Source organism: Neomonachus schauinslandi, chromosome 6 (genome assembly GCF_002201575.2).
Source record: "Neomonachus schauinslandi chromosome 6, ASM220157v2, whole genome shotgun sequence".
Taxonomy (NCBI): Eukaryota; Metazoa; Chordata; class Mammalia; order Carnivora; family Phocidae; genus Neomonachus; species Neomonachus schauinslandi.
This window is the reverse complement of record NC_058408.1, coordinates 24,777,890-24,805,225: the sequence shown is the minus strand read 5'-3', so window position 1 is coordinate 24,805,225 and position 27,336 is coordinate 24,777,890. Positions and strand designations below refer to the sequence as shown.

Below are 27,336 nucleotides of genomic sequence, written 5' to 3'. Positions count from 1 at the left end.
TCCTGGAGACCCCAGGCAGGGGGAGTCCCAAAGCTATTTTCATACCCCTGAGCCTCCCTGCCTCCCTTTCTGCCCAGAGATCTCAAAGTCCTAGCAAGCGGATCAGCTGTGCATGGAGCCAGTTCTTAAGAGAAGGTGCGCAGGCGGAGCCCTCATCCTTTCCATAAAAGAAAAAAAAAAAAAATCACCAAAAAAATGGAAGGAACGGGTACCTGCAGTCCTCTCTTTCTCAGGTGGCCACTCAGTTTAAAGGCCCAGAAGAACAATGCCCCCCACCCCACCCCAGTCTGCACTGACTATAGCCTTGCTCCCCGAAGTGGTAGGTACCTAGCGTAGCACTCAGCACGGAGCCTTCATTTAGGTTTGAGAAATGTTTGCTGAATATGCAATGAGTAACACCTACTGAGTTCCCTATTCCTGGGAGACAAAAAGAAACCTCTATTCCCCAAGCCCTAGACACTAGTCAGAACAAACTGGCAACTAGTTTGCCAGAACTAGTAAGTCTGGCTTTCGACTTGGCTCCCTGCGGGGCCATAAAATGGCAGAGAAACAAAAGCCTGGTAAACTCTCAGAAGGAATAATTGCTGCAGGTCAGAGCTGCTAAAACACGCTACCTGTTTTTTCTTTCGTAGTTCCTACCCAGGACAAAGCCCTAGGAATGGAAAGCTCAGAGTGCTACCAGAGGTAAAGCTGGGTGAAGGGGGCCGGCAAAGACCGCCAGGCTCTTGGGCTCCAGCACAGACCCAAGTGTTCGAGACAATCGGGGGAGGCAGTGGAGGCCCATCTCTCCACGCCTTGGCTCGGATCTTCTCCGCTAATCCTTGGTTGGGTAGATGAGATTAAATTGACTTCTGGGAACCTGGATCCTCCCGGGGCAAATCATTAGAAGTTTACTGGATGGATATTCAAGTTCCCTTCCTCTTCCCTGGTTTGGATCTTTGGTCAGAGCTGTCCAGGACACCCAGAAGGGAAGGAAGAAGACAGCCGTACGCTTCACTCCATTGGCCACCTCTTGCATGGACCACACCCTGCCTGGGTTTGAAGATCACTTTTAGTTGGAGTTTAATAAGTTGAAATTGTAAAGTTCAATGATCATGGCTAGATGTAGATATATTTTAAATTGGCCAAAAACAAACCCCAAGTTATTCCCTGGCATGCTTAAAGGATGTATGTGCTTTTTACTTTTTGAGAGTCCAAAGTCCCTCAAATTCCAGTTGTTGCCAGCGGTAGTTCATTTAACGTCTAAAACATGAAAAGGAAAGGTTGCATCTTGCTACCTTTGGGACACTAATTCACTGGTGTGCTGGGCTAGCTCAGACTCGCTTATAAAAGCCGATGGTTAAAATTTCATTTCGAGAGCTGGTTGTTAAACACAGCCATCATTCAAAATGGAATTATAGAAACTTACAATTAATTACATTAAAAACAAAGGTCATAACCACTCAAAACTCATCACTTCCTTGAGGTTTCTTATGTGTATTGTATCTGTAGAGTGGAAAGGTGTGCTCCTGAGCATCTCTTTCCAACAGCACTTTCCCCGATAATGTGTTTGGTGGCTGGAGATCAGCCACCTGGGAGCATTCACCCCACAGAAACCGGCAAAGGCTATCCTCCTGGCTTTTCTTCTCCCCCTGCCCCCGCCCGCGCCCCCAGAGCCCATTGTTAAACATCCACCTGCATACCACTGCTGATAACCAATGCTAACTGGCCAGAAGTTTCTGGGAGAATGGGATGAAGATTCCGTTTTTCTTGACTGACATTGACTGCGCTTATAAAAGGTGTAGAAACAGCACTAAGAATTTCTCCAAAATATCTAATTTAAACTTTCCATCTTTTATAGAGGAAAAAAAGCTCTTTATACCATGTCAAGTTGTTTCCTTTAACAAAAAGCTGGGACTGCCGAGCGATCCGAACGGTGCAGCATACTGCCGGCCCAGAGCGAATCCTCTAGTAACACAGACGGAATCCCCAGCCGGCCGCTTGGAAAGCGTTAAGAGCACTGAGGCATCCATAAGTAGTGAAATGGCTATCACCGTGAGTGTACATTCGTTTACCTGCAGATTCTCTGTGTAGGTACGAACGTACAGGTATGAACAGGGAGAGTGGATCCACGTTCTCAGCAATGGGTGTAAGCGGTGTGCCCCACACGGACAGGGGTCTCCCACATCTGAGCGTTGGTCCCGTCTGCCGGCACCCTGTGTGCTGATGGGACCCCGGCGGGAGCGAGCTTGGTGGGAGCGCTGGCCTCCCCCTCTAGCCGTGTGTGGCCCTGGGCAGAGAGATCACGGATGCTCTTCCGGCCTGGCTTTTTTTTTTTTTTTTAATCTAAGTGACATTTCTAAAAGCACGTACCCTACCTCAAAGGACTTCTGAAAGAATGAAGTGACTTTGTTTGAAGCAACGATTATATGCCTGACAGAGAAACAGCGTAATCAATGTTAGCAATTTTTATTTTTAAAACCTCCTCATTAGCAGCTTCAAAATTGTTCATATGTTTGGTACATATTTATTGTAAGTCAAACAGATCCAAATTCTTTTTGAAAGCTGATGGTCTTAGGGGTGTCGTTTTAACTCGATCTGTAAATACTCACAAGTATTTGATGGCTGTCAGACTTAAATGTGCAATCTCACTGCTGGAGGGAGTGCCTGACCTGGACAAAAAAGAAAGCAGTTGTATTTTTCTTGTGGTTTAAAAAAAAACAAAAACAAAAATCCTTCCTTTTTATACAAATTTAGAAAGAAGAATCATTGGCTTTATCTAAGGTGTCATGATTAATTTAAGAATATAGAAAACAAGATTGAAACGAATCTAAGTGTATCTTTCCTGAAATAAAATATTTTAAATTTAATAAGCGTGTTATCCATTATGGACAACGGATTCTTTTATATGAAGCTCAGAAACAAATGACCAAATATTTCCCAAAGATTGGTCTCTCTTGGGGCGCCTTGGTGGCTCAGTCGTTAAGCATCTGCCTTCGGCTCAGGTCGTGATCCCAGGGTCCTGGGATCGAGCCCCGCATTGGGCTCCTTGCTCGGCGGGAAGCCTGCTTCTCCCTCTCCCACTCCCCCTGCTTATGTTCCTGCTCTCGCTATCTCTCTGTCAAATAAATAAATAAAATCTTAAAAAAAAAAGTGGTCTCTCTCAAGCTACAGGTTCACATGGCTGATATTTTAGAAGAAACAAAACTCTCAAGACTGAGAACCACTGTTCCCTCTTAAACGTAATCAGAATAAGGGAAGGCAGACGGGTTTTTATACCACACTTCAAAATCAGTTACAGAGCAAGTAGGGCTTTTTACCTGATCCTCCCTCTTTTAAGAGTTTTTACATTTCAGAGTGCGGCAGGATCATCCTGTTCCCAGATGCCCCTCTGCTACTTGGAGGCAGGAATCTAATCCATACATACCCCAGATTCACTAAAGGAAAACAGAATGACCTAGAGGTCTTTCAGAGGATTCCTTTATTCGTTTTAAAAGGATTGATGGGAGTACCTGCTGTGTTCAAGGCACTGATTAGGTGCAGAGATAGAGCAGAGCGTGAGCGAGAAGCCCCCGCCTCCCGGATTACACTGAGGTGGAAGACAGATGGGCAGCAAGAACAGGCCGCAGGATGAAGGATAACGGAGTGCCACAGAGGAAGATAAAGCAGGGGGGGAAGGGAGTGGGAAGACAGACTGTCCAGAGATGCTCTGGAAGGCCTTCCTAAGGAGGTGCCCTTTGTGCCGGAACCTAGACACTGTGCAGAAGCAGGGACTCCGAGTACCGGGGAACAAGCCTGTGGGGCGGGGGACAGGGCAAGCACAGGGGTGTCGGCCAGCATAGGCATGTCGTCCCTGAGGAGCAGTAGACAGGCCAGCCAGGCTTAAGTGCAGTGGGCAAGGTGGCGACAGAGGCAGGAAATAGGTGGGAGTGGCAGCCAGGGGCTGGATCATACAAGCCGCGGCAGGAGTCCGGATCCTGTGGTTATGTGAGCTCCTTGGGAGGTGCGAGCAGGCAGGGCACATGGTCTCATTTACACTTTATTTATTTAAAGTTTTTTTTTTTAAAGAGCGGCAGGCAGAGGGAGAAGTGGGCTCCCCGCGGGGCTCGATCCCAGGACCCTGAGATCATGACCTGAGCCGAAGGCAGTCGCTTAACCGACTGAGCCACCCAGGCGCCCCTCATTTACACTCTTAAGAGTAATGCTCTGGGGCGCCTGGGTGGCTCAGTCGGTTAAGCGACTGCCTTCGGCTCAGGTCATGATCCTGGAGTCCCTAGATCGAGTCCCGCATCGGGCTCCCTGCTCGGCAGGGAGTCTGCTTCTCCCTCTGACCCTAACCCCTCTCGTGTGCTCTCGCTCATTCTCTCCCAAATAAAAAATCTTAAAAAAAAAAAAAAGAGTAATGCTCTGGTTGTTGTGTGGAGGAGAAACCGTGGGATAGGAGTGAGACCGGGACACCAGCAAGGGCATGACTGCCTTGACTATGTAAGACAGGATGATGGCTTGGACGATGTTGGCAGCGCCAGAAGTAGTGAATGTGATTGGGTTCAAGTTATATTTCGAAAGTCAGGATTTGCTGATGGATGGGGCGTGGGTGTGAGGAAGACAAGAATCTAGGATGACCCTAGTGCATGTGACTTGAGTTACTGGCCCTATGACAAGGCCATTGACCACTGGAAGATGAAGGGGGCAGCACTCAAGAGTTCTGTTTCGGACATGATCATTTTTTGATGCTATCTTGGATATCAAGAAGGCTGGTAAATTTCAAAGCTGAGCGCTTCAAAGTCAAGCCCAAAGATACAAATTTCGTGGTCACATACATACAGCACTTAAAGTCCTGGGACTGAAGAAGACCGCCGAGAGAGAGAGAGAACGTTGAGAGGCTGAAGGTTGAGCCCTGGGGTTCTTCAACACCTAGAGGTTTGAAGAAAGAATCTGATCCAGCAGAGCAAGTGAGAGAAGCCAGGAAAAGAGAAGTTCAGGAGGGACTGTGGTTTCCTAGAAGGCATCGTGAAGAGTATCTCAAGGAGGAGGAGGAAATAACAAATGCCACCAGGGGTTCCCATGAGGACTGAGTATCAACTGCTGGACTGGGCAACGTGGACGGTGGCCTTGATGAGAGCGGGTTTCTGGCAATGATGATGACGATGTATTCAAAGTGCGTGGGAATCCTAACATCAAAGTGATGCTCCAGCAACCGCCTTGACACCAGGGCTTTCCATCTGGTAGAAATGATCTTTCCGGTTTCAGTTTTCATGACACGCCGTCCTCAGAAGGTTATCCCAAAGGAAGTCACCTTCATGGACTCCAGTTACAGGGCATATCACAGTAAGTGCTGTGCTTTCTAGTGACAATCGGTATGAAAGCTTCCAGCCGTTAATGAGTCTCTCCTACCTTCTAACACAAGCCCTGGGAAATTACCCAATGTTAGGCTAGTATTTTGTCATTAGATGCATCTAAAAAAACTCAAAGTGATTGCAAAATGGACCTTATGCTTCTCAGGAGGATGTGTCCACAGAAAGGTTAGAAAATGGTGGATCAAACAAGCTTTTTTACTGAAGGATTTCTTAGAGCTTTTCATATTCTAATATGTATTTTGCATCTCCAAGAGGTGGTGCCCCCATTTCCCGAACTTATTCGACCTCATGGGACTCCTGTTTTAGGGAATATTTTGACCACAGTGGCTTAGGAGGATCCAGCACTCGTCAGAAGTGGTTCCTACCCAACCGCCTGAACACAGCCTACCCCCACCTTCACTGCTTCCCCCCAAAGAATCCTCTGTGACTCCATCTTGTCATCCACACCTGGAGATAGGAGGCAGACCTCTGTGATGTAATGTGTGCCTCCCGCTTTCCCCCATGGATATGGTATCAACTCAGTTCTGAAAGGGCCTCATTTCATTTACTTCATAAACTCAAGTCTCCAGTTTCTTATGCTAAAAACTACACGAGGAGACAATGTCTAGAGCAGAAATAAGCAAAACATGCTTCTCGTAAGGGCTAGAATGAGTCTGATTAATTTTTTTTAAATTAACAAGTGAGGGGCGCCTGGGTGGCTCAGTCATTAAGCGTCTACCTTCGGCTCAGGTCATGTTCCCAGCATCCTGGGATCGATCCCCGTATTGGGCTCCCTGCTCCGCAGGAAGCCTGCTTCTCCCTCTCCCACTCCCCCTGCTTGTGTTCCCTCTCGCTGTGTGTGTCTCTCTGGTCAAATAAATAAAATCTTTAAAAAAAAAAAAAATTAAAAAGTGAAATTCATGGGGCGCCAGGGTGGCTGAGTCGCTTGGGCGTCTGCCTTTGGCTCAAGTCATGATCCCAGAATCCTGGGACTGAGCTCCACATCGGGCTCCCTGCTCGGCGGGAAGCCTGCTTCTCCCTCTCCCTCTGTCTTCCATTCCCCTGCTTGTGGGCACTCTCTCCTCTCTCTCTCAAATAAATAACATCTTTAAAAAAAAAAAAAAGGGGGGGGGGAATTCACAAGTAAAAAAAAAATTATTTCACATGGTGAATAATTTTTCTAGCCCATGCAGTTCTCTTAATTCCTTTTTACATCAGTGATCATTTTACAGTCTCCCCTTTCCACCACCTATATCCCAACTCAGGCTTTAAATATTTTAATGTAGATACGCATCAGATAGTTGAAGGGCGGGTTTTAATGATAACCACTGGGAAACTGAACTTTTAACTTACACTTATCTATTTAGCATGGATGAACACAGAATCCACACAGACCAGCTCAATGGATGTGAGAGGAATAATCAACTCAGAAAGTCATTTTGTTAAAAATATTTATTTAAAAAAATACAATTGTTGTCCATATCTAGTTGCACATAGATCTATTAACATGTCTACATAGTTTTGGACTTCAGTAAATTTGCTATAGTGCTTTCTTAAAGCTAGCTTGCCATTATACAAAGCAAATTCCTCTGTCAGTTCCTGCATAAAAATAGTTGTTTTTAACATACCCTCTTTCTAAAAAGACCATTACAGAATTTAACAAAATTTTTGCATACAACTTGAAGTGACAGAAAAAACGGTCACCTGATTGGTTATCAGAGCAACCCCTTGCTATGTCTGGAGATGCACTGAGTATCAGCTACACTTTTCTCTTTTAAAAGCAGCATATCATAAAGCCCCCAAAGTGCTAGCGCATCGTCGTCCTCACCTACCTACGCTCTGTGTGAAGGTTCTTTGCCACATTCAAACAGAGTTTGAAACTCTGGCTACAGTCAATCCTAATCAACCTTAAAACAACACCCCTTTGCCTCCCAACAGGCTAGGCCAGACTGCTGAGCTAGAAGCCATGGCAGCTTCTCTCTCGCTGCACCAACAATCAGTATGATTTTAATAAATGGTAGTGGTTACCATCATGTCAATTGCAGTGTTAGGAAAAAGAAGAAAAAAGCAATTTTAATACTTTGAAGGTCTCCCTAATGTAAATTACACTGACTTTAAGACAAGTTATAGTGACGCATTACCCGTCATTCATTCCTTCGGGTAAGTGTGCGCCAGCATTACACAGAAACCTTCCGTGTACACAGAAGTGGTGGAAACTAGATATTGTGAGAGATCGATTTCAACAAACAAGGGGGAAAATCGATCTAGGCTGGAGGGAAGCACCCTGACAAGTTCTTATTACCGCATATCCCGAACTAAGACGGGGACGTAAAAAAGAATACTTCTCTCCAGTGTTAATGCCACAACAGACAAATGCTTTTCTTCTGCATCAGACACAGGGCAGATGAAAATCAAATGTTTACTATTTAATAACATTCAACTTTCATGTGATAGCCACACCTGAAGATCCAGTAAGGCTCATAAAAAATTACTGTCAAAATGCAAAAATATACACTTTTTTTTTTTTAAGCCAACTTAATTATCTGGCCAATGAAGGGCATAATTCTAAGAAACTAATTTTAGTCAAAAATTGTATTCACCTCAAACCAAAGCTACCAGTAGCAGAATGACTGGACTGAGTGTTTCATATTTAATCTTCCCTACCCACAGAGGTCAGTGAAACTACATGAAGGCAAAAGTGCAGAAACCGATATGACTGTGATTAGGAAAATCAAATGGCCGGACCGAATAAATAGGCCGCAAGGGATCAAAAAACTTAATTGCATTAATTTCTATCTTTACATATATGCATATTAGTTAGTTTCACTAATCGTGAACAGGGAAGGTCGTAAGACATTGCTACTTCTCACATAAGCACTGAATGTAATGTACATATAAAGGCCTTGGTAATACTGCCCTCAAAAACAGAAAATATGAAATGTCTTAGAAGGGACCGTGTCCCTTGTCTCATAGACAATAAGCAACAACGAGTAAACAGGAAAGAAACAGAAAAGTGGATAGTTTACAAAGCTGAGTGTATTCCATCAATTGCAAATCAGTTAAAAAGTCATACATTTCTACAAAGCACAATACTAAAAGCTTGTAAATGATTTTAAAATATCCTAGCCAAAAGAGCATACCTTACAGAGCCTGAAAGAATGGCTCATTAGGTAATCCATTTGTCTCTTCTCCAGAGTCTTAATTCCAGAAAACATAAACGAGAAATAAACATTACTTCTCTGACCCTCAATATCCTTAGGTCGAAATTAAAATAATCATTAAGTGCTTCCAGTTATTAATAACAAAACAGTGCTAATAATGGTGCCCCCAAAAGTGCCAAGTGATTTAATACCAGTACATGGCATTCCCACCTCTGAACTCTATTCTAGGCATACTCGAATGATTCTACTGGCTAGAACTCTGGCCTGGCCACAGGGCGCACCCACCCTTGTCCTGAAGGTCCCAGGCTTGTCCTAGCACAGCTCATAATCCTTGGAGGGACAAGAGTCAGAATGGGCCCTTATGAGATGGGAAACAAGGCAAAGCTGAGAAGAACATTCAGCCCAAGGTACTCTGAGGTTTCTGCTAATGCTCTTCAGTACAGTTTAGAAGGATAAACTAGGCTACGGTGCCAGAACTCCCCCACCATTTCATCAATTCACGGTTAAATCTGTACTTTAGAAATACTACTTCGTATAAACCTCCTCTCTGAGAAATTTAGACCCCATCAAAATGAGGATTCTACACTAAAGCGGAAGTGTAGAAATGTTAGGAAAGGGCAGCGATGCACGCGCAGGAGAGCGGGTCAACGCAGCTTTGTTCAGCACATGTCACAGGCAGCCTTCTAGCTCTAAAATGGTGGCAAGCAATTAAAGGTCGATGAATTCTAGGGATTTAAAAATATATGTGCAAGGCATTTCTTTTTTAAAAGTGGCAACTGCAAAGTGCGGCCAATCTTTTTTTGAATTTTCGTATAAAATAGCCTAGGAGCCATCCTAGAGGATGAAAACTCTATGTTCCCTCTGAAAGATTTATTTCCACGCACGCGCACGCACACACTCAGCACATCAGCATATCCACATGTACACAGGTACTCAGCCGATACACCAGAATGACTTGGAAGGAAATGCTCTAGTCTTCCAATTACATCTTTAAAAATAAAATTTTAAATCTCACAAAACTTTCTGATGTGTATTATAACTAAAAAAACTAGAGTTCAAGAGCCTTACTGTGTTTGACTGTATCCCTCCTGAGTTTTGTTAGGGGGTTCATTTAAAACGACCTTAACAACAGCTTGAACATCTTGGTTTCTGCGGCAAGCCAGAAAGCCAACGCGCCTCCCCTCTCGCACAAGCCACTCTGGGCCTCCCGCTCTCACGATGAATGGCAGCATCCTGGCAGCTGCCATTTTCTGGCAGGCTGTCAATCTATCGCAATTTTTTTTTTTTTTTTTTTCGGAAAAGCCTGAAGAAACTGGCACCTTCAAATGGAACATTTAAACCACATCAACAACTCACCTTTCAGACTGCTCTGTTTACAGGTCAAAACATGACTTTTGTGCTAACAGGTTCCACCAAGTACGAGAAATGAAATCAAACCGCCTTCTTTTCTTGCTTCATACACTACCACCCACAAGAATTCTAGATTCTAAGATTAAAACTTCAAACTCCAGTAAGCAGAATTCTGATGACCTAAGAGGAATAACAGGGCACCTTGTTTCGTGTAATTCCTGCAGCATTAAAAATAACATTTATTTGTTGACCCAAAACCAAGAAGATAATTCACAAAAATGTTTTCCATAGAACCCTTCTCCGGTCAGGGTACCTGCTAAAGAAAGAAAATTAATGTTGACCTCCACTTCTCTGTGGGGGGAACAATTAACTCCTCAGCTCCATTTAGAACTAACATGTTCTGTCCCTCCCTCAGATAACACGGTGAGTAGTCTTTTTAACTTCCCCATTGGTTTGGTGATTCACTCGGAGCCCCAGGTTTCTGCACAAAGACACCCACACTCCTCTCCAGACTCGTCTATACGCCTAAGAGCGGCGCCTGAGCACAATTCTACATTTCTGGCATGGATAACTAAAATATATACAAGTTAGGGAAGTGATAAGTAGCATTGGCCCATCAAGGAAAATATTTCTTCAGATGCTGAAATGTTCCAACAAATAAAAAATCAAAACTCATGAATGCAGCAAGAAAATGGAGGATGTTATACAGTTTTGCATAAAGCAACTTAAAATAATTCAGAATTTGTTGGTAAAACATAACACTAATAAGGCCAAAAGAAGTTTGTAAGCAGACTAGTAAAATAAAAGTCAATTACAGAGTCACACCTAATTTGGAGAGAAAAGAGACAACAGGCTGTCAAAAATACTATGCGTGAAGCTCTAGAAAACACTCGGTAATGGGTCATGTATGAAAAAGAATTAATATAACACTTCAGGAAGTTGAAGACAACCTTTTTCCTGAAGATTTCCAAACTGAACTTCTAGAGGGGCGCCTGGGTGGCTCAGTCGTTGGGTGTTTGCCTTCGGCTCAGGTCATGATCCCGGGGTCCTAGGATCGAGCCCTGCATCGGGCTCCCTGCTCAGCGGGAAGCCTGCTTCTCCCTCTCCCACTCCCCCTGCTTGTGTTGCCTCTCACTCTGTCTCTCTCTCTCTGTCAAATAAATAAATAAAATCTTTAAAAAAAACCAAAACTGAACTTCTAGAGATTTGACATGAAAATCAGGTCAAACATGTAAAGGATTTTTGCATGCATCACAACAAAAGCATCCACCTCTTGTTTTCAAGATCAGACTGTAAACAATATCCTGAGTCAGTGGTCTTCAAGGCAGAGAGCACGTGCTGCCAGAAGGTGCACAAGACAATCTCCTGGGGGCAAGAAGAAAATACTGGAACTTCCAGTCAAGATTTCCTTTTTACACCATCCTTAATTCCAATTTTTGTGTTGTCTTATAATGCACATGTGACTTTCACACAGCGGTTGACAACTACACACGTATGATTTTGCAAGAGGAAACTGGTGTTCAAAAACTTTTACTGAGCAAGGTGTGTGCTCAGAAAGGCTGGAGGCCGCTTTCCTGAAGTGCCAGGGGGTGCGTCCAGGGGCTTACGTTCCCTAGAAACCTACAAAACTGCCTTTAGAACTTCACAATCCTAACAAATATTCTGAGATCAGGATAAGACAAGGTTACTGGGCCAGACCTCACACAACGCCTGCTAGAACGGGCCTGCCGTGTTACTACCCAGAGCCTGCTCTGACGGCCGCAGCATCCCAAGCCTCTGACTTCCTTTCCCCTCCAAGCCTGAGTGACGCACAGTATGGAGAAAACTAGAAATTGTGCCAGGTAAAGAGATTCAACAGACGTGCCTTTTTGGATCTCTAATACAGTATGTAAAAGGTCAAGGAATTCTTCCAGTTAAAAAAATCCAGTACCCTTTCACCATATATACATACGCGTGTGTGTATATATATATGGGCTCATGGGCTTACTTTTTCCTGTCAAAATCTGAAGAAAAAATTTATACTCCTATTTTAGCCATCAAAATGTGGAAAAATTAAACCTATGTTTTAATTCTAAGAAGCTTACACTGACTTTTTGAGGATTTCTGGATTATTCCCTTAAGTATGTATTTTTAAAAATCAATGGAAGTTTTCACCTTTGTTAGAACACACAAAATACACCATAAGGAATATTACATTACAAAAGCATTGACAAACCATTAAAAAAAAAAAAATTACTGAAGTTAGACATGTGATTTTAATTTTGTATTTTAACAAACCAGCATAGGAACAAGAAAAAAATGATTTTAGAAATTATGTGAAAACCCACCCAAGCCTGGAATGACGTGGCGATGGCCGGCCAAGAGAGCAGCGCTGTGCTCATCCATTCTCAACTCGAAGGCAGTGGCTTCAAATCAGCCACAGGGGGAGTCATTTACATCATGGGAATCAGCAAATGCTACAATTTAAGGACTTTTTTTTTTTCCCCTTCAGAGAGCCTGGTTGTTTTAAACATTTCCCAGCATACAAATGAGTAGATATGGGCGAGGGCAGCTGAAAAGCTAAGATAATGACAGATATCTCAAAAACTCATCCAACCTGCTCCCTTCCCTTAACTTGGGCTACTTTGGCCCACCAGCCATCATCCCGGCAAAATGACTCGTGATGGATTCCAGCTACAGATACCAAACAGAGGCTCCCCAGTGAATACTGAGCCTAAGTGGTAGGTCACCTTTTGATGCTAAGAACTCTGGATGTTCAAAAAACATGAAGCTGAGACTTTTCCAGGAAGGAGGTAGTTTACAAACAGAACGGTCTGCCTCATACACTTGAGCTAAGGTTGTAAACTTTCATTTAAAAAAGGAAATACACACACACACACACACACACACACACAAACACACTTCTCCACATCAGTTGATCTCAAAGAGAAAGCAGATCATCAATCTCCTGAGGCCCACACCTCTTGGAGGCTTCCGGGGTAGGGTTACAGACAGAGGACTCACGAAAACTGGTTCCTAGGAAGGTGCTGTGACTGAGTTTTAATGGTGCCCTTGGTTCCCAGGCACCCCTGTGCTGAGATAGGTAATCTTCAAAGATATTGTCTATGAAAACAACCAATGGCTTTTCTCCCTTACTCAAAGAGATAAAATACTTTTGTGCTTTCAAAATTTAAAATATCTAGTTAAATCAAGCCATCATCAATACTTACATTTAAAGTACAAAATATTCATTAACCTAGTAACTATTCCAAAGTGCTCCTGAGAAGTCTGATTTCAAACAAGCATGCAAAGTAAACGACTCAGTGTGGGAGACAAGTCCCACCGTCTGTTCCCCATCGCTCCAGAACACCCCAAGAACAGATCTTTCAGCTGGTGACCACAAATGAATCGCCAACAGGTCTTCAACACTATAAATATAAGACAGCTCCCTGAATACTGTCCCTCCACTCCTACTAACCTAGCATGGACGTCTCACACTACAGCTTCTCTACACTGTACAGAAACATTTAAAGTGAGTATTCTACATCTGGAAGACGCTGGTTTGTCTCAGTGTCATTTTGAGCCCTCCAATGCTTACTCCCTCTTTCCCTTTAGTTTATGGGACTCAATTATAGAACTGTTTCTAGAGTTAAAAGATGAGGTTAATGGGCAGTGTTGTGGTGGTGGCATATAATCTAATCCTAGACTTTCAAAGCCAAGTTCTTCAGAAGAGTCCACTGTGATGCTGGTATCAATTCAGTCTGGAGGCTCCACAGCTCAGTCTGCACCTGGCACTGATTACCATATGGTAACGTTTTATAAATGTGCTAACGTAGAGATGAAGGCCTACATTTCTCACTACTGATGTGAACAATCCAATCCCTGTGTGTGAGCATTTCCAAACAAATTCTGCGGCTCTCTAATTTAAAAAAATTTTTTTGTCAAAGAAATAAGCACATCTTTACCTCACCTGAGATTTGGAGGCTTCGCTTTGCTTTTCATCTTCCTAATAACATCTTTAAAACTATCACAACCCCTAACAACCTTAAATTTAAAAGAAGGTAAATATGCAGTGGAAAATAGGGTAAAATGAACAGGAAAGAAAAAGTCTCTTCTAACTGGGACAGCCCCACATGTTGTTTCAAGTCATTCAGTTGAATGTTTCATTCAGAGATGCCTCAAGATTTCAAAACCCAGCTTCATCCTAAAAGCCATCACTTACCAGGCTGTGTACCACGGGGGTATAATCATACCACCCAGAGAGTTGACGGCACTTCCGTGCTGGAGATGGGGTCCCCTATTCTCACTGGTTGCTGCAAACACTATCTTAAACCCCAAGTTTAAAACATCTTCCTATGTTGAAACAGACTAGGCTCCATGCTCTGTTCACAGGTTCAAACAAGATCACACTTATGGCTAAGAAACCCACGTGATAAAGGTAAGTAAGATGTCTTTCTGTGGAGTTGCCTACCTATGTTCCCCTTTACAGCCAAATAGAATCTCTCTGATAATACTGCTCCAATCTTACTTTGTGTGAACAGGAAGGATTCCTTTTCCTTCACTGCTTGTACACAGCTCACTTTTAGTTATTCCACAGAACACACTTAGTCCTGAAGATACGGCCAACTGCAGTTCACATTTCTCCAAATAATACACTCAAAGCATCATTGTTTTCCTGGCCAAAGGGTCCCAATAAGGCAGAAGGAGTAACTTTGTTCTTAACTGCTCTTGCAAAGCATAGCTAGCTGCTAAACCCCACCAAAAATTTCTTTAACACAAAGCTCAAAATATTTAGAAAGGAAGGAAGGAAGGAAGGAAGGAGTGAAGGAAGGAAGAGGGAGGTGGAGTTTGGACTCCAATTAAGGCATTTTTATATACAGTCCAACTTGAGTCATATTCAAAGGGAATCTTAAAAAGGCATTTCAATGGGGAATGGCAAAAATCACAATAGTCTATTATTAGCATTGTAGAACTATTAACTGCTCACTTCAAATGTAATCATGTTGAACAACTCTGTTTCTTTATTCCTTGGTTCTCTCATTCCACAAGTGCATAGGTTATGTTTTCTGTAGATCTGGGGAAAATGGGCCAGGGGTGGGTGGTCCATCCAGGCCAGACACAGTGAACGGTCCATGACTGTTCAGTACAGAAGGAAACTGAGAAAGAAAATAAAACACATTATCATCCTATTACTCAACCCCAACTTTCACTTTCTGTCCCCACTACAGTCCCTGAGGCAGAATGTGAGAGCTGCCTGCAGTGACTCACGGGACAAAGGTGGGAACCATTTATCGTGGAAGAATATGATGTCACAGGAAAAACTTTAAAGAAAAAAACTGCTTGTCCTACATGTTAAATATTAACACTCTCTGGCCTACCTTCCCTCATAGCCTAAGGTATACAGCTTTATGTTTAACTTCACACAAAGGTTTTAGAAAGTTCACACACTACAGAATATAATTCAATTACAAAGCAAATCACAGACAGTCAAAAAGAGGTCCAGAAAGAGATGCCCGTCTATGAACTCTATAACTGGTGCAAATAGTTACAGGGTGCTCATCCTAGAACAGAGCTCCCCATCATGTATTCGAAGACCAGTTCTATAGGGAGAGTCCACACTGAAACTGCACGAGCACTGTGCCTTTAAGGTCTCAGATCTCTCTACAACTCAATTATCTGTGAGAGGCAAAGAAAAATGTAAAAATAAAATATGGAACATTCTCAACACTCTTTCCATTCGGTAATTTAGAACTTTTTGCAAAAAAAAAAAAAAAAAATGCAGAAGTAGAAAGATTTGTCAGGGCGCCTGGGTGACTCAGTCATTAAGTGTCTGCCTTTGGCTCAGGTCATGGTCCCAGGGTCCTGGGATCGAGCCCCACATCGGGCTCCCTGCTCCACGGGAGGCCTGCTTCTCCCTCTCCCAACTCCCCCTGCTTGTGTTCCCTCTCTTGCTTTGTCTCTCTGTGTCAAATAAATAAATAAATTTAAAAAAAAAATTTTTTTTTCATTTCTTTTTTCTTTACCATTTCATTTCCAAAAGAACAAATGAAAAACTAAATTGTAAAATATAAGAAATCTCCCAGTGAGTTACCCCTAAATAAGTGAATGAATCAACCAAAATAAACTCTGTAACTTATAAAGTCTAGATGCTTGGGGAAAAATAATGGTTAAAAGCTGTGAGACCTGGGGCGCCTGGGTGGCTCAGTTGGTTGAGCGACTGCCTTCGGCTCAGGTCATGATCCTGGAGTCCCCGGATCGAGTCCCGCATCGGGCTCCCTGCTCGGCGGGGAGTCTGCTTCTCCCTCTGACCTTACCCCCTCTCATGTGCTCTCTCTCTCAAATAAATAAATAAAATCTTAAAAAAAAAAAAAAAAAAGCTGTGAGACCTTTCCTATGATCTCAGTTAAGGGATACTACAATACCCATTTTTTTAAACATATATTTAAAATATTGATAAGTATCAATTCTAAATGAGTGAGAAATGGGAGTATTTGATAGACCATTCTCAAAAGTTTTCTTTTTTAAAAATCCTCAGGTAAAAGAGGAGACCTGTGTGCAGATTCTCCCGCAAATTTTCACACGTGTGTATTTTCTTTTCCAAGAAAAAAAAAAAAAGGATTTCTAGCACTTAAAATGACAAAGAAACTGGGTGGGTTCAAAATCTACTACAGTACTGAACACTAACGGGTCTAACTGAAATGTATGTAACAGTAAAGAATGAAAAGGAAGCGTGGCTGTATCTGTCAGAGTCGTTTGCCGGCTGGCCAATCAACCCTCGTAGAGCATATTTATTAAACAGAAGTTTTATAATGAGGAGACTGAAGAGTGAAGACACGGCCTTTCTCTTTCTTCATGTGCCAGGCCCCAACTGCAGGAGACAGGCTTGGAGGTGACTCACCTGGAAGAGTGTGTTAGCACCTTGCAGTCTGGCTGGACTCAGAGGAGCAACAGGGCTGAGAGTACTCCAGAAGTGGATGCTGGAGAGCAAGGGGCTCGGCGTCAGTAAGATGGGCGTCTGCAACATGCAGAACAAAGACGGTCACTAAGTGACTCACCAGGATTATGTTTCAACCTTATAATAATACACCAATAGCCGTGAACCCAAATATTTTAATTTATTTATCTGAGAGAGACAGAGCATGCACACAAGGGGGGGTTGCGGAGGGGCGCTGAGGGAGAGAGAGAAGCTGGCTTCCCGCCGAGTAGGGAGCCTGACGCGGGGCTCGATCCCAGGACCCCGGGAACATGACCTGAGCGGAAGGCAGACACTTAACTGACTGAGCCACCCAGGTGCCCCAACCCTGAACCCAAATATTGTCCTCTTCTCCACTAAGTATGTCTGAAATTTTACCATGAGGAAAAGCTCAGAAATTATTTTTACAACCTAAGAAAGATAAAGGGCAAAATATTTTCTAACCTGTGTTTTGTAGGGTCTTTCCCAAATAGAGAAACCAATCTGGTCAAGTGCAGAGAAATAACGGGTAACTAAAGTCACAAACACAGTTCTCCTTAGTAATGGGAGGTCTGGATTCACCTATTTAAATGTTACGAGGGAGGCGCCTGGGTAGCTCAGTTAAGCGTTGGACTCTTGATTTCGGCTCAGGTCATGATCCCAGGATCCTGGGATCGAGCCCTGCATCGGGCTCCCTGCTCTGCGGGAAGCCTGCTTCCCCCTCTCCCACTCCCCCTGCTTGTGTTCCCTCTCTCGCTGTGTCTCTCTCTGTCAAAGAAATAAAATCTTAAAAAAAAAAAAAGATTTTCTCTCTCTCCCTCTCCACCACCTCTCTTAAATAAATAAATAAATGTTATAGGAGATGAGCAAGTTAAGAAATAGCTAATGTTAACTGTACAAACTTGTTTCTCAACATCACACCAGTTGGTTTTCTTAAGGTTCTCAGGATTTGTTTTCTAGCTTTTGACGTTATCAGTATTTTTGTATAAGATACCAATGAGTTTTATAAGACCCCCCCCCCCCAAAAAAAGAGAGCGAGCGAGAATAGTTTTAGGAGGAAGTTGACAAATATTTCTTGGCTTGCAGAGACAATGAGTTCTTTTAGAACGCTCCTCCAAATCTCGCCTGCAGCAGTTCCGATTAGGTGCGGAACTGGGTTACTTTCACGGGGTCACAGCCCACCTTTTTAAGACAGACTTAAGTAGCAGCATGAGAACGGGCAGTGGTCGATTCTGGATTTGTTTTAAAAGGGGGGGGGGGTCAGTGCAAACATCGGTGGCTCCAGAAAGCAAGAGGCGGTTACCTGTGAGAAAAGTGCTGGTGTAAGAGAAGCTGTGGGGAGAGACGGGCTCAATATTCCCAGGGGGCTCGGGTCACTGCCCGTGATCACAAGGATGGGCGCCAGCTCTAAGCCTTTGGGTTTCTTGGATCTTGAGGAATTACTTGTTTTGTCCTTTCCCAGCAAAGCTGAATCCTGGTCTTTAGGTTCCAGTGACAAGTTCTCGGGAAGTTCCATGGGCTGCGAGGCCACGGACTCGATGTCGGTGTCAATGTCAGGGTTGGGACTCAGCGGCGGTGAAGGGGTCCTGGGGGGCTCCTGCACAGAAGGGGAGGCGGAGATGGGGGGCGTGGCAAAGGCGGGGGTGCCACCGGCTGCAGAGGCTGGGGCTTCCAGGGAAGGCAGTCTGGGGGAAGCCAAAGTCTCCAACACCTGGAGCGCTTCTTCCGGAGATGGTGAAATGCTTGGGCCTCCTGACAGGGCGGCGGCAACAGGTTCAACTGGCAGCTTTTTGGAAGGTGTTGTTACGAATTTGATGACAGACGGTGTTGGCTCCTGAGGCGGCTTCTTCTCTGCCAGCTTCTCAGCTGAACTCTCAATCTTTATAGGTTTGAAGAGCTTCTTACTGGAGGAGTTCAAAGAGTTGAGAGTAAAGGAAGAATACAAGCCGGAGTGTATGTAGTCGTTGCGGCTGGAGGCCCGGGCCCCGGGCTGCGGGGGCTTCTCTCTGCCCCCACTCTCAGGGTCCCTGCAGCTGCCGCCGACTTCACTGCAGCTCACAGCGTCACAGTCTCCCTCAGTCCTGCCCACGGTCAATGGGTCCATTTTCAGAATCTCTGGGTAAGACACAAACTTGTACACAAACTTCTGACCATTCACTTTTTTAATGATATTCTGTAGATAAATAAAATAAGCATGCTTATATTTTCTTGCAAATGTACCTCTCACAGCTCAGGAAGAAGGTGACTTCATAAGGGTCTCTATTTGGCAAGTAGTTTACTTGAGAGCCTCAAAATCACCTTCATTTATCTAGCCATACCAAACCCAGGTCCTAGCGCTATGGAACATGAGCTGAGCATATTTAAATGTCTTATGAACAACTGAAATGACATATTACGTAAAAGAGAGGTTTTCAATTGCCTAACACCCTCAACCAAATTATTTGTATTAAGTCAAAGATCACTGAACTGTGGTCTCAAACAATTCCAAAGATACCAGCCATTCGCATCCTGAGTAAGCACAAAGGAAGAGAACATTACTTCTTCTGGGCCTTCTACTTCTTTCCGAAGTTCCAGTTCTTTCTTACCTCACACCCACCTTGGGGGGAACTGGTAAGACCAACCACTTAAAAGTGAAAGAAATTAAGATCTCAGCTTCTCATTCTAATTCTATCCATTTGAGCCATTCATTTCACCTCAGAGCCCAAGAATGTATCCAAAATAATAGGAAATTAAGCAAAAAATAAATTTTAACTAAGAAATCAAATCTGTGTATTAACAACTATTCTTTAAAGTATTAACTTGCGTTCTCTGGGTTAAATTAAAAAATAAAGCTAAAAATAAAAGCATATATGTGACTTTTAAATTATGATATATATGTTTTATTTTGTCCTCAAGAATCTCAAATTTTCTTTTCCTTATTCCAACCCTATACTCACTTTTTCTTTACAGACAACTGCAATTAGGAACAACATATGCGTGAGCAGTGGGACTGCAGAAATAGAGCTGGAACATTTACATGTTTCATCCTAATTCCAAACTGCTGAAGTTATGAAATAAATTGGATGAAAATAAACCAGGACAGTGATCATTTTGCAATGTACACAAATATCAAATCATTATGTTGTACACCTAAAACTAATATAATGTTTTATGTCAATTATACCTCAAATAAAAAAGGACATTAGTACCTTATAATCTCAATAGAAGAGAGAAACAATTCTTATTTTGAGGTGGATGTGTATTACCTTTACATAATAGTATCTGAGGGCTCGGCTGAGTTTGTCGTAATTCATATTAGGCTTGTTCTTACGAATCCCCCAGAGACGAGCCACCTCTTCTGCCTGCAAGAGCTTGAACTCTCCATCATTAGAGGTCCAGCTGATCATGTGCTTGTTCTGAGGCTCCTGTAGGAGCTGAAGGAGGAACTGCCACAGGGTGATAGCACTGTCCATAGCAATGAGCTGAAAGAGGCGTACAGATAAGACATATAATAATATTAACAGCCAACACGTACAGGACACCATATGCCAGGCACTGTGCTCCAAATGTATTACTTCATTTCATTCCCACAACAATCCTACAAAACAGATACTGTTGCAGCCTCATTTTACATTTGAAAAAACTGATTCAGAAAAGAGTTAAGTCACTTGTCTGAGGCTAAGCAACTAAATGATGGAGCTGACATTTAAACCCAGGCAATCTGCTCTTAAGCAAGCCACATTGCTTAAGAAAAGCCTTGCTGGGAGAGAAAGTGAGTTCCATAAGTCACAGGAGCAGTCTGAGGACTGTAGGTCACCAGAGTACCGCTGTTCCTGAGTTTTATCTGAAAACCTCATTGTCCTATCCTCTGAGACCACCATTTAAATCAAGCAACTTGGTTTATTTGCCAGGAGTATGTGTGTGTCTCATGGTGGCCCGAAGATGTAGGGAATAAATCTACTTTTGCTCCATTGGCATTTCTCCTCCAAATCATTTCCGTTCTCATAAATTTACATTTAAATTGGCAGCACTGAAAATTCAGAAAATGCTCCCTGATTTAATTTACAAGTTCTGTCACCACTCTGCCCACAGGGTTACTCCTTTTTTTTTTTTTTTTTTTTTTTTTAAAGAAGGCTCCATGCCCAACGTGGGGCTTGAACTTATGACACTGAGATCAAGAATCGCATGCTCTACTGACTGAGCCAGCCAGGCGCCCCTATAGATCCTCCTTTATTTGATTAGTGGCCTTTATCTGATTATCAAGACATGAAATGAAAAATCATTCAATATCTCAGGTTTTAGGATCTCCCTGTTCAGGCCAGAGTTTCTCAATTTTGGCTCTACTGACATTTTGGGCCAGAGAATTCTTTGTTTCTAAAGGAATTTTTTAAAAAGATTTATTTATTTAGGGTGCCTGGGTGGCTCAATTGGTTGGGTGTCTACCTTCGGCTCGGGTCGTGATCTCAGGATCCTGGGATCAAGCCCCAAGTTGGACTCCCTGCTTGGTGGGGAGCCTGCTTCTCCCTCTGACTCTGCTGCTCCCCCCCACCCCCTTGTGCTCTCTCTCAAATAAACAAAATCTTTTAAAAAAAAATAGATTTATTTATTTATTTGAGAAAGAGAGAAGGCACACAAGCCGGGGGAGAGGAAGAAAAATCCTCGGGGTTCCTGGGTGGCTCAGTCATTAAGCGTCTGCCTTCAGCTCAGGTCATGATCCCAGAGTCCTGGGATCTAGCCCCAAATCCGGGTTCCTGCTCAGCAGGAAGCCTGCTTCTCCCTCTCCCGCTCCCCCTGCTTGTGTTCCCTCTCTTGCAGTGTCTCTCTCTGTCAAATAAATAAATAAAATCTTAAAAAAAAAAGAAAAAAGAAAAATCCTCAAGCAGACTCCCCACTGAATGTGGAGCCCCATATAGGGCTCAATCCCAGGACCCTGAGAAAATGACCTGAGCTGATATCAAGAGTCGGACACTCAACCGATTGAGCTACCCAGGTGCCCCCAAAATTCTCATAATTAGGGGCGCCTGGCTGGCTCAGTCAGTGGAGCATGCAACTCTTGATCTCAGGGTTGTGAGTTCAAGCCCCACAATGGGTGTAGAGATTACTTAAAATCTTAAAAAAAAAAAAAAAAAATTCTTAAAATTTAAAAAAAAACCAGAAACTAGGCAAAAGATTTGCAAAGACATATCTTCAAAGTAGACAAACTGACAATAAGCTCATGAAAAGGTACTCAACATTAGTTATTAGGGAACTGAAAATCAAAACCACATGAGATACCACTTCACACCTATTAGGATGGCTGTAATCAAAAAGACAATAAGAAGTGTTGGCTAGGATGTAAAGAAAGTGAATCCCTCATGCATTGCTGGTAGGAATGGAAAATGGTATAGCCACTTTGGAAACCAGTGTGATAGTTCCTCAAAATGCTAAACAGAGTTACCATATGACCCAGCAATTCCACTCCTAGGTACATACCCAAAAGCACTGAAAATACATGTCCACGCAGACACGTGCACCGGAGTGTTTACAGCAACATTATTCCATAACAATACCCAAAAAGTAGAAACAACCAAATGTCCATCAACTGATGAATGGACAGGCAAAATGTGGTATAACTACACGGTGGAGTATTATTTAGCCAGAAAAAGGACTAAAGTACTAGTACATGCTACAACATGGACAAACCTTGAAAATGTTACGTTAAGTGAAAGATGCCAGCCACAAAAGACCACATATTGTATTTCCATTTATATGAAATGTCCAGAATAGGCAAATGCATTCAACACAGAAAGTGGATCAGTGGTTGCTAGGGGCTGGGTGGACAGACGAATGGGGAGTTACTGCTAATGGGGTGATGTAAATATTCTAAACTTAAGATTGTGGTGGTAGTTACACAACTCTTTGAATATACTAAAACCACCATATTGTACAACTTAAGTAGATGAATTTTATCTCAATAAAGACGCTAAAAACAAACTAACACTACAAATATTACAAAACCGTAGGCCTTAGAAGCCTAATTCTAACAACGTGTAACTCACAAAGAATGGGATCCTTTAAGGTCAACTATGTCTGCTCCCAAAAAAGGCAGATGAGAAACTGCAGCGGAAGATAGCTGGGTTTCTAGAACTTTTCCAAGACACTCAAAATGTCCTCCAATAATCCTTAGTCGTTGCTTCGAAGCTGGTTACAGATACTGTCATCCAAAAGTAGAGATGGGAAAATAAAAAAGAACAGGAAGCAGGAGATGTCCCCAGTCACAGTTAATGGAGAAGCTGAGCCCATGAATCCAAGTTTCTCTCATCACAGTCACAAACTCTGTTCATCAGAACCATTCCCTAGGTGGATAACTGCATTCACATCACCAGTAGGTTATAACAAGTATTACAATAAGATACTAAGTGATAATGGCCTAACAAATATGAAGTGCAACTTTGATGCTAAGTAACCCTGCCCACTAACCTTTCCCACAGCCTCACCTAAGCTGAGTTAAAAGAGTAGTTTTAGGGGTTACCTGGCTGGCTCAGTCAGTAGAGCATGTGACTTTTGATCTTGGGATTCTGAGTTCAAGCCCCAGGTTGAGCACAGGGCTTACTTAAATAAAAAAGAATGATTTTAGGGGTGCCTGGGTGGCTCAGTCGTTAAGCGTCTGCCAGGGTCCTGGGATCGAGCCCCACGTCAGGCTCCCTGCTCAGTGGGAGGCCTGCTTCTCCCTCTCCCACTCCCCCTGCTTGTGTTCCCTCTCTCGCTGTCTCTTTCTCTGTCAAATAAATAAATAAAATCTTTTAAATAAAAAAAAGTGATTTTATATTATGATCCATCAAGTATGGGGTGGGGGGGGGAGGAATACCATTTTTCTCAATTTACCAGAGACCCTTTCTTCTAATGATGTCTGTTCATGGCTACTTTTAATTACATGTTTCCCATCTAAATGATTTTTTTTTTTTTTTTAGTCTACACCTGTTAAAACTACTACCTAGTAAATTTTAGCTTAACTGAAGAACTGTCTCCATATTTCCAGACATCATCTTCATATCAAGAATGCCTAGGGGGGCTCCTGGTGGCTTATCAGTTAAGTGTCTACACTCTTGATCTCAGCTCAGGTCTTGATCTCAGGGTCCTGAGTTCAAGCCCCACACTGGGCTCCATGCTGGGCATGGAGCCTACTTGAAAAAAAAAAAAAATGCTTATAGGGGTCGGGGTGTGAGTGTCTGTGTGTGTGAGAGAGAGAGAGAGAGAGAGAGAGAGAGAGAGAGGGAGGGAGAGGGAGAACACCAGGGGGAGGGGAAAGAGGGGAAACGGGAGGTAGGGGACAGAGAGAGGGAGGGGAGAAGATGAAGGACAGAGAACTGAAATCTCAAAATGACTACGAATTTGGTACCTGTAATTCCATTTGTTTTTGGGAAAATTCCCAAACTAAATCCTTACTACCTATCATGTAGATAATGCTTGAGCCCCACGGGTTTATAATGGCTAAGGTATGGATGCAAAGACAGAAATAAGCATCACCATCTCCACAGTGAACACACAGTGCCATCCTGGGCAAAGGGGAGGGTCCCCAAAGTGTGGGTGTGCACCCATAGGGGTTCAGGTTTCACCTTTTAACTTCTACCTTCCCTCCTGGTTATTAGGGGAGCGCACGGACTGAGTCAAATGCTGGTGAGCTGCTGCTACTTCAGGGCAGAACCCAACTGTTGGGGAAAATGCTGATGCTTTTTTAGTACTTTTCAGTGCCTCTGGGATAGAAGGTTGTTTAGAATCAAAGGGCATCGTGGTTTTGGAATGAAGCCCTGGAAAAGAATGTTCTTTTGCAAAAAACTAACATGGATATAAAATGGACATCTTCAGTGGGTACTTTAAAGGAGTATTTTAGGGGCGCCTGGGTGGCTCAGTCGTTAAGCGTCTGCCTTCAGCTCAGGTCATGATCCCAGGCTCCTGGGATCGAGCCCCACATGGAGCTCCCTGCTCCGCGGGAGGCCTGCTTCTCCCTCTCCCACTCCCCCTGCTTGTGTTCCCTCTCTCGCTGTGTCTCTCTGTCAAATAAATAAATAAAATCTTTAAAAAAATAAATAAATAAAATAAAGGAGTATTTTATTCATTCAATTCTGGAATCAGGTCATACTCTGATTGAAAAGCTGGTGAACCTCTGGGTATACAGTCAAGTTGAACCTCTTCATTTCAGTTCCTAAAAGTGTGCTATCAACACGAAATTCAATTATTTCCTCAGCCATAAAAGAGATCTAAAGAAAAAAACTTCCAGAAGACAGTTATTAAAAAGGTGAAATGACAAGTTGAAAAATACAAATACTTTTATTCTAGCTACTTATCAATAAAAACCTTTACTTTCCTTCATGGAAAAACTCAAGTTTTCTAAAATTAGCTTTTCAGAAGTATAATGAGGGAGAGAAATACTTAACTGTTGCAAATGAAAGAACGTGACTGAGGAGTTAAAATGTTGAAAACGTAACTGATTCTACCTTAACACCTCAAAAATAGGTCAATCCAAGACGTAAACTGAAAGAAAGCATGTTGAAATAACCTATTAGGGAAAGGAACTCTCTAGTAAATTAAACTTTTTCCACCCTAAACATGTTTATAATACACACAGTCCAGTTGCTGTGGTGACCCATAGCCCAACTATTTTTCAGAAACAGCAGCTAAGACCCAAATACTAACGGTCTCCAAATTCAGCGTGCTGCTTAAATAAAACAAAACCAGGGGCCCCTGGGTGGCTCAGTTGGTTGGGCGGCTGCCTTCGCCTCAGGTCATGATCCTGGAGCGCCAGGACTGAGTCCCGCCTTGGGCTCCCTGCTCAGCGGGCAGTCTGCTTCTTCCTCTGACCCTCCCCCTCATGCTCTCTCTCTGTCTCATTCTCTCTCTCAAATAAATAAATAAAATCTTTAAAAAAAAACAAAAACAATTATGTATCAAGACTAGTTTTGAACTAAAATCACCATTCTTTACAAAAAGTAACCAGGAGGGCGCCTGGGTGGCTCAGTTGGTTAAGCGACTGCCTTCGGCTCAGGTCATGATCCTGGAGTCCCGGGATCGGGTCCCGCATCGGGCTCCCTGCTCAGTGAGGAGCCTGCTTCTCCCTCTGACCCTCCCCCCTCTCATGTACTCTCTCTCATTCTCGCTCTCTCAAATAAATAAATAAATCTTTAAAAAAAAAAAAAGTAACCAGGAATCTCTTAACACAGTACAGTACCCTATATTAAGAACATATTAAAAGTTGGGGCGCTTGGGTGGCTCAGTCGTTAAGTGCCTGCCTTCGGGTCAGGTCATGTTCCCAGGATCCTGAGATCGAGCCCTGCATTGGGCCCCCTGCTCGGCAGAGAGCCTGCTTCTCCCTCTCCCACTCCCCCTGCTTGTATTCCCTCTCTCCCTGTCTCTCTCTGTCAAATAAATAAATAAAATCTTAAAAAATATATACATATATTAAAAGTATAATTACATTGCAGTAAAACTTGAAAGCATTTCCCTAAGAATGTAATGGATTTCACATTCGCAGTTTTACCGTTTAAGTAAAATCAAAGAGAAGGGAGTTCCTGACGGGGAGGTGGGGGAGGGTGGGCGGAATCATACAACATTTTAATGGAAACACCACTAACAGTCCTAAATATTAAAGCACCAAGTTTTCCGCGCAGTGGGGTGGTGGCTGGGAGCCGGCAAAAGGGAAGGGAGGACCTGATCCACTGGTGTGATGAGGAAGAGACTCCAGAGTCTTCATGTGAATGCCCTCAACTTCAAATGCCCTAAACTTCAACAGCCTGGGAAAAAGCCAACTGTGTATGTTTTGACTACTTCCGTCAGTCAACAATCCCCCTTATTTCCTGCCAAGGCCAGTTAATTAATATTCCGCCCCCAAAAGATGTTTCCAATTGATCCTCCCAGGAACCAAGCGGCGACCAGCCTCGCGGCAGCTGTACATTAAGCGCAAAGTCAAGGGGGGGAAAGGGCTCGCGGGACAGAAGTAGAAAAAGAAATGAAACTTGACACCGGATGAACAGCGAGCTTGGGTAAAGGAAGAAACTTCGGTGACCGTGTGCCCCAGAGCAGATCAAAGTCCGGGGAAGAGCCGCAACCTCACGCGGCCTCGGTAAGCTCTGAATTACTGTACTTTCATTTTCCAACTTCCTGTCACCACAAAGAGTCAGAATTCGCCCCCCGCCTCCAAGCCAAAGAGCCACTGCCACCCTGTGCCCCAGGGACCTGAGGGTCGAAGCGGGGGACCGAGCGCTCCGCCGTCCACCTGCGCGCCGCGGGGCGGGGGCCGCGGCCCGGGCAGGGCGGGCCGGGGGCGGGTCCCAGGGGAGCGCGCGCCCGCCCCCGCCGCCACGCTCACTTCCTGTTGTGCCGCCTCCTCCCCCCTCCCCTGGCTCCTGCCCCCCCCCCCCCGCTCCCCGCGGCAGGGGGCGGCGGCCGCGAGAGCCCGAATGAGGCGCGGGGTGGACGGGGCGCGCCGCTCACCGAGGCCGCCCGCGGGGTTCCCTCTGGGTCTCCGCCTGGAGCGTGATGCTTCTCTCTGCCCGCCGCCTCCTCACGCTGGGAGCTCGAGGACGGCGCGGCAGCCGCTGCGACCCCCGCGGCGGAGCCGAAGAAG

At 43.9% G+C, this 27,336-nt stretch overlaps 2 protein-coding genes across 4 annotated transcripts in view; one reads left to right on the top strand and one right to left on the bottom strand.

Annotated features, from left to right (window-relative positions):
• The window catches only part of MFSD4A (major facilitator superfamily domain containing 4A), a 39,163-nt gene extending 36,275 nt beyond the window's left edge, over positions 1 to 2,888 (top strand). Inside the window, exon 11 of the mRNA XM_044916051.1 lies at positions 633 to 2,888. Within this exon, the coding sequence (XP_044771986.1) occupies positions 633 to 688 (56 nt within the window). The 3' untranslated portion in view covers positions 689 to 2,888. The remainder of the gene's footprint in view (positions 1 to 632) is intronic.
• ELK4 (ETS transcription factor ELK4) lies at positions 2,534 to 27,325 on the bottom strand. 3 transcript variants are annotated; one of them, XR_002480114.2, is made up of 6 exons: positions 27,204 to 27,325; positions 20,003 to 20,218; positions 18,061 to 18,930; positions 16,704 to 16,820; positions 14,793 to 14,961; positions 2,534 to 2,651 (listed from the first exon to the last, which is right to left on the bottom strand). XR_002480114.2 is itself a non-coding variant. In XM_021686551.1 (5 exons), the coding sequence occupies exons 2-5, from the start codon at positions 20,207 to 20,209 to the stop codon at positions 14,863 to 14,865; spliced, it is 1,293 nt and encodes a 430-aa protein (XP_021542226.1). In that variant the 5' UTR covers positions 20,210 to 20,218; positions 27,204 to 27,325; the 3' UTR covers positions 14,206 to 14,862. The 3 variants fall into 3 exon arrangements, 2 of the variants coding, with proteins under 2 accessions (XP_021542226.1, XP_021542227.1); XM_021686551.1 differs by lacking the exon at positions 2,534 to 2,651 and having other exon boundaries at positions 14,206 to 14,961; XM_021686552.1 differs by lacking the exons at positions 2,534 to 2,651; positions 27,204 to 27,325 and adding an exon at positions 26,946 to 26,962 and having other exon boundaries at positions 14,206 to 14,961.
• Between the last annotated feature and the right edge of the window lie 11 nt (positions 27,326 to 27,336).